This window comes from Daucus carota, chromosome 5, assembly GCF_001625215.2.
Source record: "Daucus carota subsp. sativus chromosome 5, DH1 v3.0, whole genome shotgun sequence".
Lineage (NCBI taxonomy): Eukaryota > Viridiplantae > Streptophyta > Magnoliopsida > Apiales > Apiaceae > Daucus > Daucus carota.
The window spans coordinates 33,232,453-33,248,879 of NC_030385.2; the positions used below are offsets into that span (position 1 = coordinate 33,232,453).

Genomic DNA, 16,427 nt, shown 5'->3' on the forward strand with positions numbered 1-16,427 from the left:
CTTGAATATCATATAAGTTTTACATCTATAACATTACAAAATGTTTTATTTTATGAAATATGTTTAGTTTGCAGAATATTTGTTCAACTTGCAGAACATACTTTATCTGCCTATTAAACATAGATGATCTTCAATAATTTTAATGAGTGCATGATATTTGTAGAATATATTCTACAACATAATGTATTTTATAGTGTTTTAATTGCAGAACATGCGTGGTCTCCGATGAAACAGCGGTCTGCTATGATTTAATATTCAAAATATTATGGATAATTTGAAGTACTATGATAAAAATACAAATCATAATTACAAAAATTTAGACACTAAAAAGAGAATAAAATATACTATGATAATTATATATTTTAAGCAAGAATCGAGTATCAATATATGCTTATTATGATTGTTTCCAATTTTGAATGTAATTTATAAAATCGTAAATTATATTTTATGAACCGGGAATGGTTGATTTGGAAAATAAATATGAATTTGTCCGTAAGAATGAGTGTATATTATTATTATGATAATTCGATATTCATACAGATGTATATGGTAAGTTTATAAACTAAATTTTGCCAACCAAACTTGAAAACCTAAAAGTTATATATATAAATTATTTGTGAACAACTCAGGCTTAGGTTTAGTTCGAATCGAATTTTTCGTGAGTAAATTGATTTTGAACATCACTTTTCATTCAATTAAAAAATTCAGATGAGCTAATATTAAACTCAATTTGAAATCTCTACTATGTAGAAAACAAACTTTTTTCTTGAAATATTTTCTTTTTGTGTTTATTTATCATCTAACATTTCAACGATCTGGTTATTTAAAAACAAGTTAGGTCTCAATTATTTGACCTTACATCAAGCAAATCGGAGATGCGAGGTGATCATTCATATGGGTCCATCTGATGATGCAATGCAATATCCCTACAACGTACTAATTTTTGCAGAGTCAAAGTGTTCAAGATCGTCATGTCTTAGATTATGAAAATACATTATAAAAAATCGAAAAAACAGGTGTTATCTTTCCAAAACATAAACCTACATGATTAATATTTCATCTTTTCATGATTAAGTATGACCCTGTGATTCAGATTATGAGTGATAATTTGATTTAAAACTATTCATTAATTTAAATTTGAATCATATTTTAGACCGCTGGTAGATTAATACGAGGGCAAAACTGCCCCATAGTTGGAGTTGCCTGCATCATCTTTACTCTACTTTTTCTGAATCCACTATAATCGTTTTTTTCCAAAGGGTAACATTTTATGACAATTTGCATGATGCAAACCAACATCAAAAGAAATATTACCGACCCTTCAAGTTTGAACTTTATGTCACAGTCCATGTATACAGTCTCCCCTAATCCAAAGTGTTCCATTAATATCAACACAAGAGAAAGAACTGAAGTGATGCTTTGCTTACTTGCAAACAAGGATGAGTATGAACCATAAATTTTCTTGGTTCATCAAGGAATAAGACAATCTAGCAGTAATGCTTATCCCTTGTGCTGAAATATACTCAGCTTCAATTTCATCCCCATTCCATGTAGTCAACAAAAAATTCACTCGTAACCGAGTATAAAGGCACAACACCCAATGGTAAATGCTTATCTCTATTCCCTGGTGCTGGAATCGACTTGGCTTCAACCACTCCATTCATGAGTGTTCACGACCAAAATACGGTTTTCCATTACAAAATATTCTGTTTTCCTTCTTTGGCTAGGCTTAGTGTATAACAATCTACGCATACTTGCAGATGCCAAGACAGTAAAACTTTACCACTTCAAGCATCAGTACCAGAACTTGAATTACTTTCACTCTCTGCAATGGTAATTGTGATGGGTTGCCATCCAGGCTCAGTATGCGTAATCCATCTCTTCAAAGTTATTATCATATTTAATATCTGTAATACCTCACCCAGTGAAAGATCTTTCAAACATAATGTTTTCAGAATCAAACCTGCTTGATACCTGTTTTGCAGATTGATTAAAGCAATTATTCACAATGTACAAATTTCAAACTTAAAACACACAAAAGACGAGTACAGAAGTTACCTGCACTCAGAAGCCATCATTGCTGAATGACCAGCTGAGGAACATAAAAACTTCTGAATCCCATCCCACGTAGCTTTGGAATACTGATACTGGTTGCCACCACTAGTGTCCACACATTCCCACAGTCTCTCAATCCGACCTACATACAGAGACACTGCCCCCTGACTTTGTTTCACTATCATCTGGTGCTCAACTGCAAAATTTATAGCCTTCTCGACATCGATATTACGGAACTTCAACTCACCATAACGAATACAGTCCTTTATGTTTGCTTCCGAGGGTATTAGCTTTTCCAGCTTCAGATGGTGCAAAGCAAGTAAAACGACACCTATAAGGCCTTCTATGTAGTCAGAAGGCTTTCGGCACTGTGGAGCTTTGCCCATGCTATTGTCCAATTTGCTCTTGGAAATTGATGATATTTTAGATGGAACCTCAGAAGTTGGAAAACTGCTAATATCTATCATGTTAAAAGACAGCTGCTGTGTTGGTTGCGAGATACTTGCAGGCATTACAGGCTTATTAACTCCAAAAAATTCATGAGGAGCGCTCATTATCTGTCTCACCGGGGCATTTTCAGGCTGGGCAGTATCAACACTCAAGGCTCTTGTTATAAGAGGCTGATTCTCTGCACCAGCTACTGCAGGACCAATGAATCTATGATTACTTGAGGGTATATTTTCGGAATACGAACCTGCAGTTTTGTTTGATAGAGATGCATCCCGACCTAGACCCTGAGATGCTGCAGAGTGTAGAATATTGCTATTATTACCAAGCTGCAAAAATCCACCAGTGGCCAACGGATATCCTCCGGTAAGAAGGGTTGCCCAGAGCCAAACACTCTCTGCAGCTGCAACGAGTGCAGCAGATGCTCGTGGGGGCTGGGCTAAGAGGATATTATACCTCCGCATTCGCAATTGATGAAGTGCATTAGAAAAATCCCTATCCCCAGAAATAAGTAAATAATTTGCAGGAGCAGGATTGTCGACTGCCCATAACAACATATCAACCAAGATTTTCTTGTCACTAGCATCCTTAACACCTGTGCATATACAAATATATCAAGAAAAACAAAAACATTCCAAGTCAGGAAACTGAGTATGATATATCCTCAACCAGTGTTGCAATACGCGAAATATCCAATTATGAAGCGCGATTACTCGCACGATTTTTGACAGAAGTGAAATTATATAAACAATTATCTGTATTTGTACATATATACTTTTTTAAACGTTTGTTCTAAAATTTCAAAACAGAAGAGTACTTTAATATAGTTTTAGCCATAATAATAATTCTTCAACACAGTAAAAATATCACATAAAAGTATCAAATTATAGGTCCATAACTCAGTATATTTAGTAAGTCTAAGAGGGCAGAGCCGAACACAAATTAAAAGTAGTATTTAGAGCTGATATTCAACATTAGCGGTTATAAAGACAAGTAGGGTTTTTTTAGGTTAAGGGCATTTGAGTCTTGCTATTAACAGCATGATTTTTTTTTTGGCACTTTTTACAGCGAGTTGTGTGCTTTTTGCGAGTAAGCGCGATTTTATGCCAATTTGAGAATCGCTCATACGCAACTCGCAGAACCTTCGTCTACTCGCAGTGCACAATAATCATGAGTTTTAAAACACTGTCCTTAACCTAATGAGATCTTATCTACCAAGATCAATGAGGTCTACAATAAGACAAAAGTCAATTTGTTGGTATAAAAAGAGTTTACTAGAATATATTAGGTTCTATAGAAACATATTTACACAGAGTCAAATTCATTTCATCTGGTAGTACTTAAGCAATTAACAACTTTGGACAAACTGTTTTTTCAGTTACAACAAGAGGACTTCATATGTATAATTTGTATCATGATGGTGTGAATAATACTAGCAGCATTACAAGCAAAGGCGTCTCAACAACGTAATAAAAGTATAGACATAATTTATTCACCAAAAGAAACTATATGTTTTGTCAAATTATATATATATATAAGAGGCACTGGAGGAATTGTTTATCGACTGAAGAATGTTGGAATCATACAAACACACACATGTACCTCTCTTACATGAAAAGCTATGACTATGTTCCACAAACATAACAAAAAATATGATTCTGTTCTACTTTGTATGAAGGCCAAAGAAAAACGTATTACTTAAACCATTAGCGTATCTAGTTTGAAAAATTTGTAACATACACATTAACACAATCACGAAAACGAATATATGCTCAACCTGACAAACCCTTCACTAAGCTATGTTGACACCATTGCTTCACACCTAACTGAACAAACTACTGCTCATTACTACAGATGCTGAACCCAATCCCGATTTACAAATGCATCTCAATTTTTGATTTATAAAGAAACAGAAAAATCGCGAGAACAGCACTGGCAAAGATAGTAAGATATTAACCAAACCAAAAAAAAACATAACACTGTTGCATTCTGAAGCAAACTTACAAAAACACTTACCAAAAAAAACATAACACTGTCGCATTCTGAAGCAAACTTACAAAAACACTAACCAAAAAAAACATAACACTGTCGCATTCTGAAGCACACTTACAAAAACACTAACCAAAACAAACATAAGCAATATATACAAATAAAATCGTGTCGAGAATAAGCAAAGTTATCCCTATGCAACTAAATAGAGAGACTATTGCCGTATAAACTCGGACAATAACAACTTAAAAGATTTACTAAAACTAGTAAAATACTCATCCAATCAAAAATTAAACCCTAAGCTATCTGCAGAGCGAGCGAGAGAGAGAGAGAGAGAGTAAGTACCAGCAGGGACGTGATTAAGTGAAATGCCAGTACTATTAAGAGCCTCTTGAACAGGTTTAGGAATGCGAAGAATATCACCGTAAGCAGAGATAGAAATGGGGCCGCAGTAGCTCATTTTGGCCAGTGCTGAGCTTATATTCTGTGCTATTCCGTACACATCGAATCCCCTTGGGACCTGGCAGTTCTCTATGTCCCACCACACCGAAGTTTTCGCCATCCTGTACTGTATTTTCGCTGCACCGGCGATCGCCGGCGGTGTTTTCCCGTCGCCTGACATCGAAGCTCACTCGTGCTCTACTTGTGAGTGTGAAAAACACCGAATGTAATAAATGTCTGATTGTATTTGTTGCCCGGTTTATTCTCACGAGTCGCGATGTTAACATTGGGCGCCTGGGAAGACTGTTGTGTTTTAAACAGGACCTGTCCGTATAACATATTTTTTTTTGCGATTAGAATTATAATAAAATTTTAAAACTTTTATTTTTATTTTTCTGTTTGATAAATAAATATTTATTTTGATTTTCTGATTAAGAAAACTCTTAATGAAATAACCGGCTTACTCGTGCTGTTAAAAAAACACATAATATGATAAAAATATTATAATTTATAATAGGAAAAATATTATATAAAATTATACTCTCTCTCTGTCTCATTTTATATGATCTTATCACTTTTTGTATATTTTTTAGGTAGACAAAAGAGGTTTGTGCACATAATATTTTTTCGTGAATTTTTTTTTATTAAAATTTAAATTTTAAACTTTTATACAAAATAAAAATTATTAAAAAATATTGTATAAAAATACATCTATCAAACATATTGAAATACGTGTAAACACTAAACTAGCCGTATAAACCCGGGAGGCCGGGGACAGAGGGAGTATGTTATAACATAGGTTCTTAATTTTTGAACTTGAGAATAGTGTAGAAGGGAAAATGTGAATATTTAATTTTTAGAAAAATATAAATAAATTCATAAACTTTGTAGAATATGAATAAATAAACTAAAATATAATATTAGAACAAATATCGCAAACTAGCTGTGCACAAAGTAGCAATCGGCTACATAAAAATTATAAATGGATCTTCTCTCTCTAACTTGAAGGTATGTCTCTCATTTCATCACAGTTTGTAATAATTTTGTGTTAGTGTTTCTTAGGTTCAGTGGTAATCTTATGTGAATGCTCTGTTGGACTATTTGTGTTGTTAATTTATTAAGCATCTCCAGATTCATATATTCTTATTGTTATTGATATGGTAACTTAGGATGAGTGATATTTGAGGAAGATGATAAAATTTCATATGTTTTGAAGCAACCGGTAAAAATAGGGAACAATTGCTACATGATATGCTCCATTAAACTGAATGACCTAATTATACAGCTAACCTAAACATGATGGACCTGATCTTAGGTTGGAAAAAGGTTTTGAGGGATATCTGTGGGTTGTGGTCTTTACGGATTGAAAATTGTCTTCATGACCATTGATTTTTCTACTCGAAATTGTCTCATTGATACATTTCTTTCTTGCGATGTGGCAATTTCAAGCCTCTAGTATTTTAGCTCGATGAGAGGCTGCATGTTTTCTATTTTAGTTCTTGCTATTGCAAAGGTGCATTGTGAGTACGATAGATAGTCCCTTCAAAAAGTGATGGTATGACCTCCATCTACTGCATGATTTCCCCCGGCATACAGTTGCAGTGAAGTACATGATTATCGTGATAAATCATGGTTACTCTTACATTTATTTTTGGCAACTTATTTTACTTTCATTTTCCAGCGTAAATACAGTCACCAAAAATGGGCAGCCTATCCAGAAAATCATTCTTTCTATGGTTTTTCTGATTATGTTGTTATCTCCTTTAAACTATGGAGTCGTAAGTGGCATCACATCTGTCTCTCTACCGGCTATCCTGTGGATCCCATTTACTTTTTAAGGTCAAACCCTCCCCTTGATCCAATCAAAAGATGTCGTAAATGCTAATCTTGAATTTGTATTACAACTCCAGTCTTATGTTTTCACTTCTACTTATCTCCTCTGGAAGTTGAGTTTTGCAGAGAAGTATATGAACAGTGATGCAAATGCAAATGGAAATGCAGCAAGAACTATCGCCACAAGACATGTATCACCGCTACGATAACCATAATAACTTTCTAAAAAGGCATTGGTTGCCTTTTTTTCCCCGAGTACTCCTATTTCCTTGTCTACATCTCCGTATTGTGTTGTGATAAAGCTTCTCAAGGACCAGGATGTTGGCAAAATCCAGTAACACCAAACCCACCACTTAGGCATTTGCTACAAAAAACACGAAAAAAGATGAATAAATAAGCTATAAGAGTATAATGTAATATTTCGATCAGAATCATTATACTTGAGAGGGTTGAGAGATTTCAGAAAGGGCTTACAGGTTCAGGAATTAGAAATCCTGAGAGAAGTGCGGTCATGGTATTAAAGAAGCTTGAGGTAACAGATGCCACTTGGAAAGATCGGGTCATAGAAACAAACATCATTCCAATGTAAGTGTAATAGAGCATTGTACAGAACATGGTGTAGAGATACCAAAATCCTTTAGCGACAGACCAGTAGAAGCCTATTGCTGGATATGTGATTATAATGAAGATACATGATTGAAGAAATATGTATGGAATTTCAACAATGACCTGCAAAGAGAAAAGACGGAGAAGTCAGTTTTACGTTCATTAGGACATGTTGGAAGCTGTATTTCAAGTATAATAATTCATTGCTTCTCAGTATCTTTATACCTGTGCTAATGAATAAGTCCATGAAGAGTACATTCCTGCAAACCTTTCTCTGTATACAACGCTGCGCTCAGTAGCTATAAGTGATAGAATAGAATTGCAGTTACCTATCCCCAGAAACTGTTGGAAGATGAACAATGATCCTACTATATTGTACAAGTCCTGTTCGTCATTTCTTCAGACCAAAATATTCAAGCAGAACTATTGTTAGATGTCTAGATGTCCAAACAGATAACTCTAAGTGTCTATCAGAACTTCTGTATAACAAGTTTTATAATTGACATTGTGACTCACTTGAAAAAACCGATTTTTTTATTGCATCAGGTTCTCAGGCTTTTTAGGAAGATTCGAACCCATAACTTTGTCACGCGGGTAATCGGAAGGAGATAGAGTTCTATCAAGAGGTTATCCCCGACTTCTCAACCAGATTAATCCTATTACATGTTTGTCAGAAGACTGTTCGATAAATAAGCTTTTTTAGTTCACATATACGGATGGGGTTTATATCTGATCTGCCAACTATTGCTGAATGATGTATTCAATAAGTGAAAATTGAGTATATATGCTCTCAGAGCTAGAGTACCAGGACGGTTCTTTTCTGTCTACAGTCGACACTTTATTTTTTTATGTATTACTCTAGGTGAAATAATAGAGCAGTAATTATTTGCAGACTAATCTAGGGAAAAACTAAAAAGCAATCACACTTACATTTCTTTTCCTTTTCCCCATAGAATAGCTCCTAGTAGAAAAGATGCCACAGTGACGAATGTTAGACGTGCCAAATTATATTTAGGACTCCTCCAATAGGACAAGTTCTGCTTCCACAAGCATGCTTTAAACTGTTCCCATTCGTTTTGCATAAAACGGGTTGGAAATTGTAGTTCTTCTGAACCTCGTCCTGGAGAGTGCAATTCTCTGGCCCGTACCTTGGTTTTCCTACATAGTAAAGTAATCTACTAAGCTCCTTATAGCTGTAAGTATGACTATGGATATCCTTTGAAAGATATAAATTGGAAAGTACTTGTTGTCGTAGTTATTAAATCAATGGCGAAGAAATCATAGATATTATCTCATGTTTGCAACAACTTATAATGATGGAATGTATATAGTTTAGATATGAAGATCTAATATATGGTATTTGGAGTTATTCTGTACATAGACCTCATTACTCATTAGTGATGTGAAAGCGAAATAACTCTGTCAACCTGCTGCAGACCAATGCATAAGAATTCATCGGAAAAGAGCTTCAGTATAAAAATAATACTCACCAACATAGGGAAGATTCTTTATAGAGTTTGCTTAAGTCGATTTCATGTCGTGCTTCTGCAGTTAAACTCGAAACCTCAAGCATCCAGGTAGCAGGGTTGTAGTTCTCCTGAATTTTTGGTACTCCAGGAATGTTCTGCACAAGTAAGGGAACATTTGAAAAAGTTTAGGACACCTGTATGGTTTTCTATATTTACGTGGGTCAGAAATGAGCTTGACTTGAGAGGTTTTAGGGGTAATTGTTAACTACTTTTTTCTTAGTTGTAATAGAGAGAGTTGAATAGTTTTGTACATGAACCTATACACCAGTTCCAAATTTGTGAGATTATAATGTTGAGGTTTTTAAGTTCTTCCATTAATGTATAGCAGGATAGGGATGTTTAGCAGGGGATAGGGATATATGAGGCACTATCTACTAATTAGTAACTTTATGATAAGTACTATTATTTTAGTATCTACCATTCTACCTTTTAGTTTTCTTTTTAATGCTGAATTTATTACCAAAACTCCTTGAAACTTTACATGTTACAGTTTGGTTCAGGATTCAAGTAAATTTTTGCCATGAAGAATCAAATGATTAAAAAAGTAAGATCTACTGTTTATTATGGTGATGATGAAAATGTTCTGAAAATGACATGAGGATTTTAAGGCTATGAATGACTAATTGAATGAATCAAATGACTAAAGTACGTTAAAAGAAGTTTTAGATTCTCTGGTCAACTTCAATATAATTAGTCCTTTACAATGTTGTAAAATTCATGTTCTGAAAGTTAGTGATGAGATATAGGGTCATATATTCAGATTTCAACTTCCAATATGTATTGAACTTGAACAGTATGTAGTTAAGGAGCAACCCTACATAATACTTGTAAATTACATCTGAAAAGCTAGGTGTTAATGATGAAATAACTAAATGGTCATCTCTTACCTCAAAATATTCAATTAATTTACTCGAATGCTGACCGAGTTCTCCAGAATATATTATCTGTCCTCCTCTCTTCATTAGAATTAGCTGCAGCAAACATGAAACAGTTCCACTTTTAAGTGGTCCAGAAAAGAAAACTGAAGATTGTCTCACAGCTCACTAGCTGGCAGTCTGCAGCATTACATTGTTGAGGTAAATCTTGGTTTCTGATATGGTTACTTTGGATTGTTGTACAATCTTTATGCTACTTGAATTGTACTTGCAAATATTAGTAGAAACAAACTGAATTTGAAAACATGCATTTCTTTACTCAGGATAGGAAGAATGTGTACTGAACTGAAGTCCTATTCTTATATCACGTATTATAAAATGTTAGGTCTCCCTTGGCTAGAGTCTAGCAATCATCATTTGGTAACAAGAGGCATGTCTGTATGAATTTTTAAATTTTTGTAGTTGAGCATATCCAATGAAAAAGAGTTAATGACTTAATGGTAACAAGCTGAGTTTTTTACAGGCAGAATCTTTACCAATCTAAACGTCTATTCTTATTTTTCGGTAGGTTTTACAACCATGGTGTTCCAATAACATGTACTGTGTATAGCATCTTAGAGTGCAGACAGAATGTATACTGAGCTATTTTTTGGCATTAGTTTTTGACAGGAATTTTCAATTTTTGTCTAAATACCTCATCAAATGCCTCAAATATGTCTATGCTTGGTTGATGAATGGTACACACGACCGTCCTCTTGGTTCTAACAATGTTCTTTACTACTCGCATGACAATTGCTGCTGCTCTTGCATCTAGTCCAGAAGTTGGCTCATCCATGAATAATATGGATGGATTTGAAACAAGCTCTACTGCTATGGTCAATCGTTTTCTCTGTTCAAATGATATCCCACTTACACCAGGAATCCCAACTATTGAATCTTGAATATCTTCGAGTTCAATCATTTGAAGAACCTCAGTGACAAACTCCTGTAAGTAAAGTAGTCATTATAGTATATACAAGATAATTATGCATTGTGTAGACTTCAGAAACAATAAACATGTTCTGCATGTGCAAAGAGCATACTCTCGTTAATGTTAATAATTTCTCTACTGGAAATTAGCATATATTTTATATATATAATAATTATATATCTGCGTGTGTGTGTGTATAGGCTCATGATCAAATGGAAACCACTCTTAAAATAAAAACTAGAAACCAGTTTCCCCACCACTATTTATAACTACGGGTATCACTAATTTATACTGCACTAATCACTGTTTTTATACAGTATGTAAACATCGATTTTTATTATCAAAATTGAGAAAATCTACTTATCTACACTATTGATAATCGATTATAGATGATCAATTTCATCCGTAGGAACTAGGAAGGTTCTTGACGGTAGGAAGCCGCAAGAGAAGTTGTATGATGATGGTAAGTAGTCGTTAGTTTTGTAAGTTATGATGGAAAGTGTATGTGACTATTAATGATGATAGACAATGGTGGCAAGTCATGGAAACGTCTGGTAATGGTGGTAAGAGGTCCATTATTATGATTTGAGTGAAGATGATGGTCATATACGTTGCATATATGTGTATATATATATTTATATCCGCGAGATATGCTATATATAAATTAGGGGAAAATTAAATTGCAGGTCCCTGAACTATTGACGTTTTATTGTCTAGGTCCCTGAACTAAAGATTCCGTATTTCAGGTCACTCAACTTTTTTGTTTTCTGATCTAAGTCCTTCCGTCAAAAAGATTCTAACGGTGTTAAATAGGGTTCTTGAGTTTCATACAGATCAAAGCAATTTTGAAGGTGTTAGTGATATCCAAATTCAAAGTTCAAGTAGTCAAATTGAAGCTTGAGTCGCTGGCGACACTCATATGACAGCAATTTTCAAAAATTATGTTCAATTTAAAATTTTATAAATTTAGGTCACTAAATTCAATAAAGAACCCTAAATTTATGGTCCAATTTGGGGTTTTTTTTAAATTAAATCTAATTTGTGAAAATTGTTGTCATATAAGTGTCGCTAGTGATTCAAGGTTCAATTTGACTATTTGAACTTTGAGTTTGGATATCACTAACACCTTCAAAATTGATTTGATCTGTATGAAACTCAAGAACCCTAGTTAACACCGTTAGAATCTTTTTGACGGAAGGACTTAGATCAGAAAATAGAAAAGTTAAGTGACCTAAAATATGGAATCTTTAGTTCAGGGACCTAGACAATAAAACGTCAATAGTTCAAGGACTTATAAATTAATTTGCCCATTTAAATTTGAATCATATTTTAGACCGCTGGTAGATTAATACGAGGGCAAAACTGCCCCATAGTTGGAGTTGCCTGCATCATCTTTACTCTACTTTTTCTGAATCCACTATAATCGTTTTTTTCCAAAGGGTAACATTTTATGACAATTTGCATGATGCAAACCAACATCAAAAGAAATATTACCGACCCTTCAAGTTTGAACTTTATGTCACAGTCCATGTATACAGTCTCCCCTAATCCAAAGTGTTCCATTAATATCAACACAAGAGAAAGAACTGAAGTGATGCTTTGCTTACTTGCAAACAAGGATGAGTATGAACCATAAATTTTCTTGGTTCATCAAGGAATAAGACAATCTAGCAGTAATGCTTATCCCTTGTGCTGAAATATACTCAGCTTCAATTTCATCCCCATTCCATGTAGTCAACAAAAAATTCACTCGTAACCGAGTATAAAGGCACAACACCCAATGGTAAATGCTTATCTCTATTCCCTGGTGCTGGAATCGACTTGGCTTCAACCACTCCATTCATGAGTGTTCACGACCAAAATACGGTTTTCCATTACAAAATATTCTGTTTTCCTTCTTTGGCTAGGCTTAGTGTATAACAATCTACGCATACTTGCAGATGCCAAGACAGTAAAACTTTACCACTTCAAGCATCAGTACCAGAACTTGAATTACTTTCACTCTCTGCAATGGTAATTGTGATGGGTTGCCATCCAGGCTCAGTATGCGTAATCCATCTCTTCAAAGTTATTATCATATTTAATATCTGTAATACCTCACCCAGTGAAAGATCTTTCAAACATAATGTTTTCAGAATCAAACCTGCTTGATACCTGTTTTGCAGATTGATTAAAGCAATTATTCACAATGTACAAATTTCAAACTTAAAACACACAAAAGACGAGTACAGAAGTTACCTGCACTCAGAAGCCATCATTGCTGAATGACCAGCTGAGGAACATAAAAACTTCTGAATCCCATCCCACGTAGCTTTGGAATACTGATACTGGTTGCCACCACTAGTGTCCACACATTCCCACAGTCTCTCAATCCGACCTACATACAGAGACACTGCCCCCTGACTTTGTTTCACTATCATCTGGTGCTCAACTGCAAAATTTATAGCCTTCTCGACATCGATATTACGGAACTTCAACTCACCATAACGAATACAGTCCTTTATGTTTGCTTCCGAGGGTATTAGCTTTTCCAGCTTCAGATGGTGCAAAGCAAGTAAAACGACACCTATAAGGCCTTCTATGTAGTCAGAAGGCTTTCGGCACTGTGGAGCTTTGCCCATGCTATTGTCCAATTTGCTCTTGGAAATTGATGATATTTTAGATGGAACCTCAGAAGTTGGAAAACTGCTAATATCTATCATGTTAAAAGACAGCTGCTGTGTTGGTTGCGAGATACTTGCAGGCATTACAGGCTTATTAACTCCAAAAAATTCATGAGGAGCGCTCATTATCTGTCTCACCGGGGCATTTTCAGGCTGGGCAGTATCAACACTCAAGGCTCTTGTTATAAGAGGCTGATTCTCTGCACCAGCTACTGCAGGACCAATGAATCTATGATTACTTGAGGGTATATTTTCGGAATACGAACCTGCAGTTTTGTTTGATAGAGATGCATCCCGACCTAGACCCTGAGATGCTGCAGAGTGTAGAATATTGCTATTATTACCAAGCTGCAAAAATCCACCAGTGGCCAACGGATATCCTCCGGTAAGAAGGGTTGCCCAGAGCCAAACACTCTCTGCAGCTGCAACGAGTGCAGCAGATGCTCGTGGGGGCTGGGCTAAGAGGATATTATACCTCCGCATTCGCAATTGATGAAGTGCATTAGAAAAATCCCTATCCCCAGAAATAAGTAAATAATTTGCAGGAGCAGGATTGTCGACTGCCCATAACAACATATCAACCAAGATTTTCTTGTCACTAGCATCCTTAACACCTGTGCATATACAAATATATCAAGAAAAACAAAAACATTCCAAGTCAGGAAACTGAGTATGATATATCCTCAACCAGTGTTGCAATACGCGAAATATCCAATTATGAAGCGCGATTACTCGCACGATTTTTGACAGAAGTGAAATTATATAAACAATTATCTGTATTTGTACATATATACTTTTTTAAACGTTTGTTCTAAAATTTCAAAACAGAAGAGTACTTTAATATAGTTTTAGCCATAATAATAATTCTTCAACACAGTAAAAATATCACATAAAAGTATCAAATTATAGGTCCATAACTCAGTATATTTAGTAAGTCTAAGAGGGCAGAGCCGAACACAAATTAAAAGTAGTATTTAGAGCTGATATTCAACATTAGCGGTTATAAAGACAAGTAGGGTTTTTTTAGGTTAAGGGCATTTGAGTCTTGCTATTAACAGCATGATTTTTTTTTTGGCACTTTTTACAGCGAGTTGTGTGCTTTTTGCGAGTAAGCGCGATTTTATGCCAATTTGAGAATCGCTCATACGCAACTCGCAGAACCTTCGTCTACTCGCAGTGCACAATAATCATGAGTTTTAAAACACTGTCCTTAACCTAATGAGATCTTATCTACCAAGATCAATGAGGTCTACAATAAGACAAAAGTCAATTTGTTGGTATAAAAAGAGTTTACTAGAATATATTAGGTTCTATAGAAACATATTTACACAGAGTCAAATTCATTTCATCTGGTAGTACTTAAGCAATTAACAACTTTGGACAAACTGTTTTTTCAGTTACAACAAGAGGACTTCATATGTATAATTTGTATCATGATGGTGTGAATAATACTAGCAGCATTACAAGCAAAGGCGTCTCAACAACGTAATAAAAGTATAGACATAATTTATTCACCAAAAGAAACTATATGTTTTGTCAAATTATATATATATATAAGAGGCACTGGAGGAATTGTTTATCGACTGAAGAATGTTGGAATCATACAAACACACACATGTACCTCTCTTACATGAAAAGCTATGACTATGTTCCACAAACATAACAAAAAATATGATTCTGTTCTACTTTGTATGAAGGCCAAAGAAAAACGTATTACTTAAACCATTAGCGTATCTAGTTTGAAAAATTTGTAACATACACATTAACACAATCACGAAAACGAATATATGCTCAACCTGACAAACCCTTCACTAAGCTATGTTGACACCATTGCTTCACACCTAACTGAACAAACTACTGCTCATTACTACAGATGCTGAACCCAATCCCGATTTACAAATGCATCTCAATTTTTGATTTATAAAGAAACAGAAAAATCGCGAGAACAGCACTGGCAAAGATAGTAAGATATTAACCAAACCAAAAAAAAACATAACACTGTTGCATTCTGAAGCAAACTTACAAAAACACTTACCAAAAAAAACATAACACTGTCGCATTCTGAAGCAAACTTACAAAAACACTAACCAAAAAAAACATAACACTGTCGCATTCTGAAGCACACTTACAAAAACACTAACCAAAACAAACATAAGCAATATATACAAATAAAATCGTGTCGAGAATAAGCAAAGTTATCCCTATGCAACTAAATAGAGAGACTATTGCCGTATAAACTCGGACAATAACAACTTAAAAGATTTACTAAAACTAGTAAAATACTCATCCAATCAAAAATTAAACCCTAAGCTATCTGCAGAGCGAGCGAGAGAGAGAGAGAGAGTAAGTACCAGCAGGGACGTGATTAAGTGAAATGCCAGTACTATTAAGAGCCTCTTGAACAGGTTTAGGAATGCGAAGAATATCACCGTAAGCAGAGATAGAAATGGGGCCGCAGTAGCTCATTTTGGCCAGTGCTGAGCTTATATTCTGTGCTATTCCGTACACATCGAATCCCCTTGGGACCTGGCAGTTCTCTATGTCCCACCACACCGAAGTTTTCGCCATCCTGTACTGTATTTTCGCTGCACCGGCGATCGCCGGCGGTGTTTTCCCGTCGCCTGACATCGAAGCTCACTCGTGCTCTACTTGTGAGTGTGAAAAACACCGAATGTAATAAATGTCTGATTGTATTTGTTGCCCGGTTTATTCTCACGAGTCGCGATGTTAACATTGGGCGCCTGGGAAGACTGTTGTGTTTTAAACAGGACCTGTCCGTATAACATATTTTTTTTTGCGATTAGAATTATAATAAAATTTTAAAACTTTTATTTTTATTTTTCTGTTTGATAAATAAATATTTATTTTGATTTTCTGATTAAGAAAACTCTTAATGAAATAACCGGCTTACTCGTGCTGTTAAAAAAACACATAATATGATAAAAATATTATAATTTATAATAGGAAAAATATTATATAAAATTATACTCTCTCTCTGTCTCATTTTATATGATCTTAT

At 34.8% G+C, this 16,427-nt stretch overlaps 3 protein-coding genes across 3 annotated transcripts; all 3 read right to left on the reverse strand.

The window, feature by feature from the left end:
- Positions 1 to 1,186: 1,186 nt before the first annotated feature.
- LOC108221613 (uncharacterized) lies at positions 1,187 to 5,215 on the reverse strand. The gene is made up of 3 exons (XM_017395479.2): positions 4,837 to 5,215; positions 2,059 to 3,097; positions 1,187 to 1,974 (listed from the first exon to the last, which is right to left on the reverse strand). Exons 1-3 carry the CDS (start codon positions 5,111 to 5,113, stop codon positions 1,788 to 1,790), a joined length of 1,503 nt encoding a protein of 500 aa, XP_017250968.1. The 5' UTR covers positions 5,114 to 5,215; the 3' UTR covers positions 1,187 to 1,787.
- Positions 5,216 to 6,807: 1,592 nt separating this feature from the next.
- On the reverse strand, positions 6,808 to 10,736 carry LOC108220938 (ABC transporter G family member 42-like). Its single transcript, XM_017394837.2, has 7 exons — positions 10,470 to 10,736; positions 9,788 to 9,871; positions 8,862 to 8,995; positions 8,302 to 8,529; positions 7,597 to 7,768; positions 7,240 to 7,494; positions 6,808 to 7,129 (listed from the first exon to the last, which is right to left on the reverse strand). The coding sequence occupies exons 1-7, from the start codon at positions 10,734 to 10,736 to the stop codon at positions 6,863 to 6,865; spliced, it is 1,407 nt and encodes a 468-aa protein (XP_017250326.1). The 3' UTR covers positions 6,808 to 6,862.
- Positions 10,737 to 12,137: 1,401 nt separating this feature from the next.
- Positions 12,138 to 16,138, reverse strand: LOC108221614 (uncharacterized). The gene is made up of 3 exons (XM_017395481.2): positions 15,760 to 16,138; positions 12,984 to 14,022; positions 12,138 to 12,899 (listed from the first exon to the last, which is right to left on the reverse strand). Exons 1-3 carry the CDS (start codon positions 16,034 to 16,036, stop codon positions 12,713 to 12,715), a joined length of 1,503 nt encoding a protein of 500 aa, XP_017250970.1. The 5' UTR covers positions 16,037 to 16,138; the 3' UTR covers positions 12,138 to 12,712.
- Positions 16,139 to 16,427: the final 289 nt, after the last annotated feature.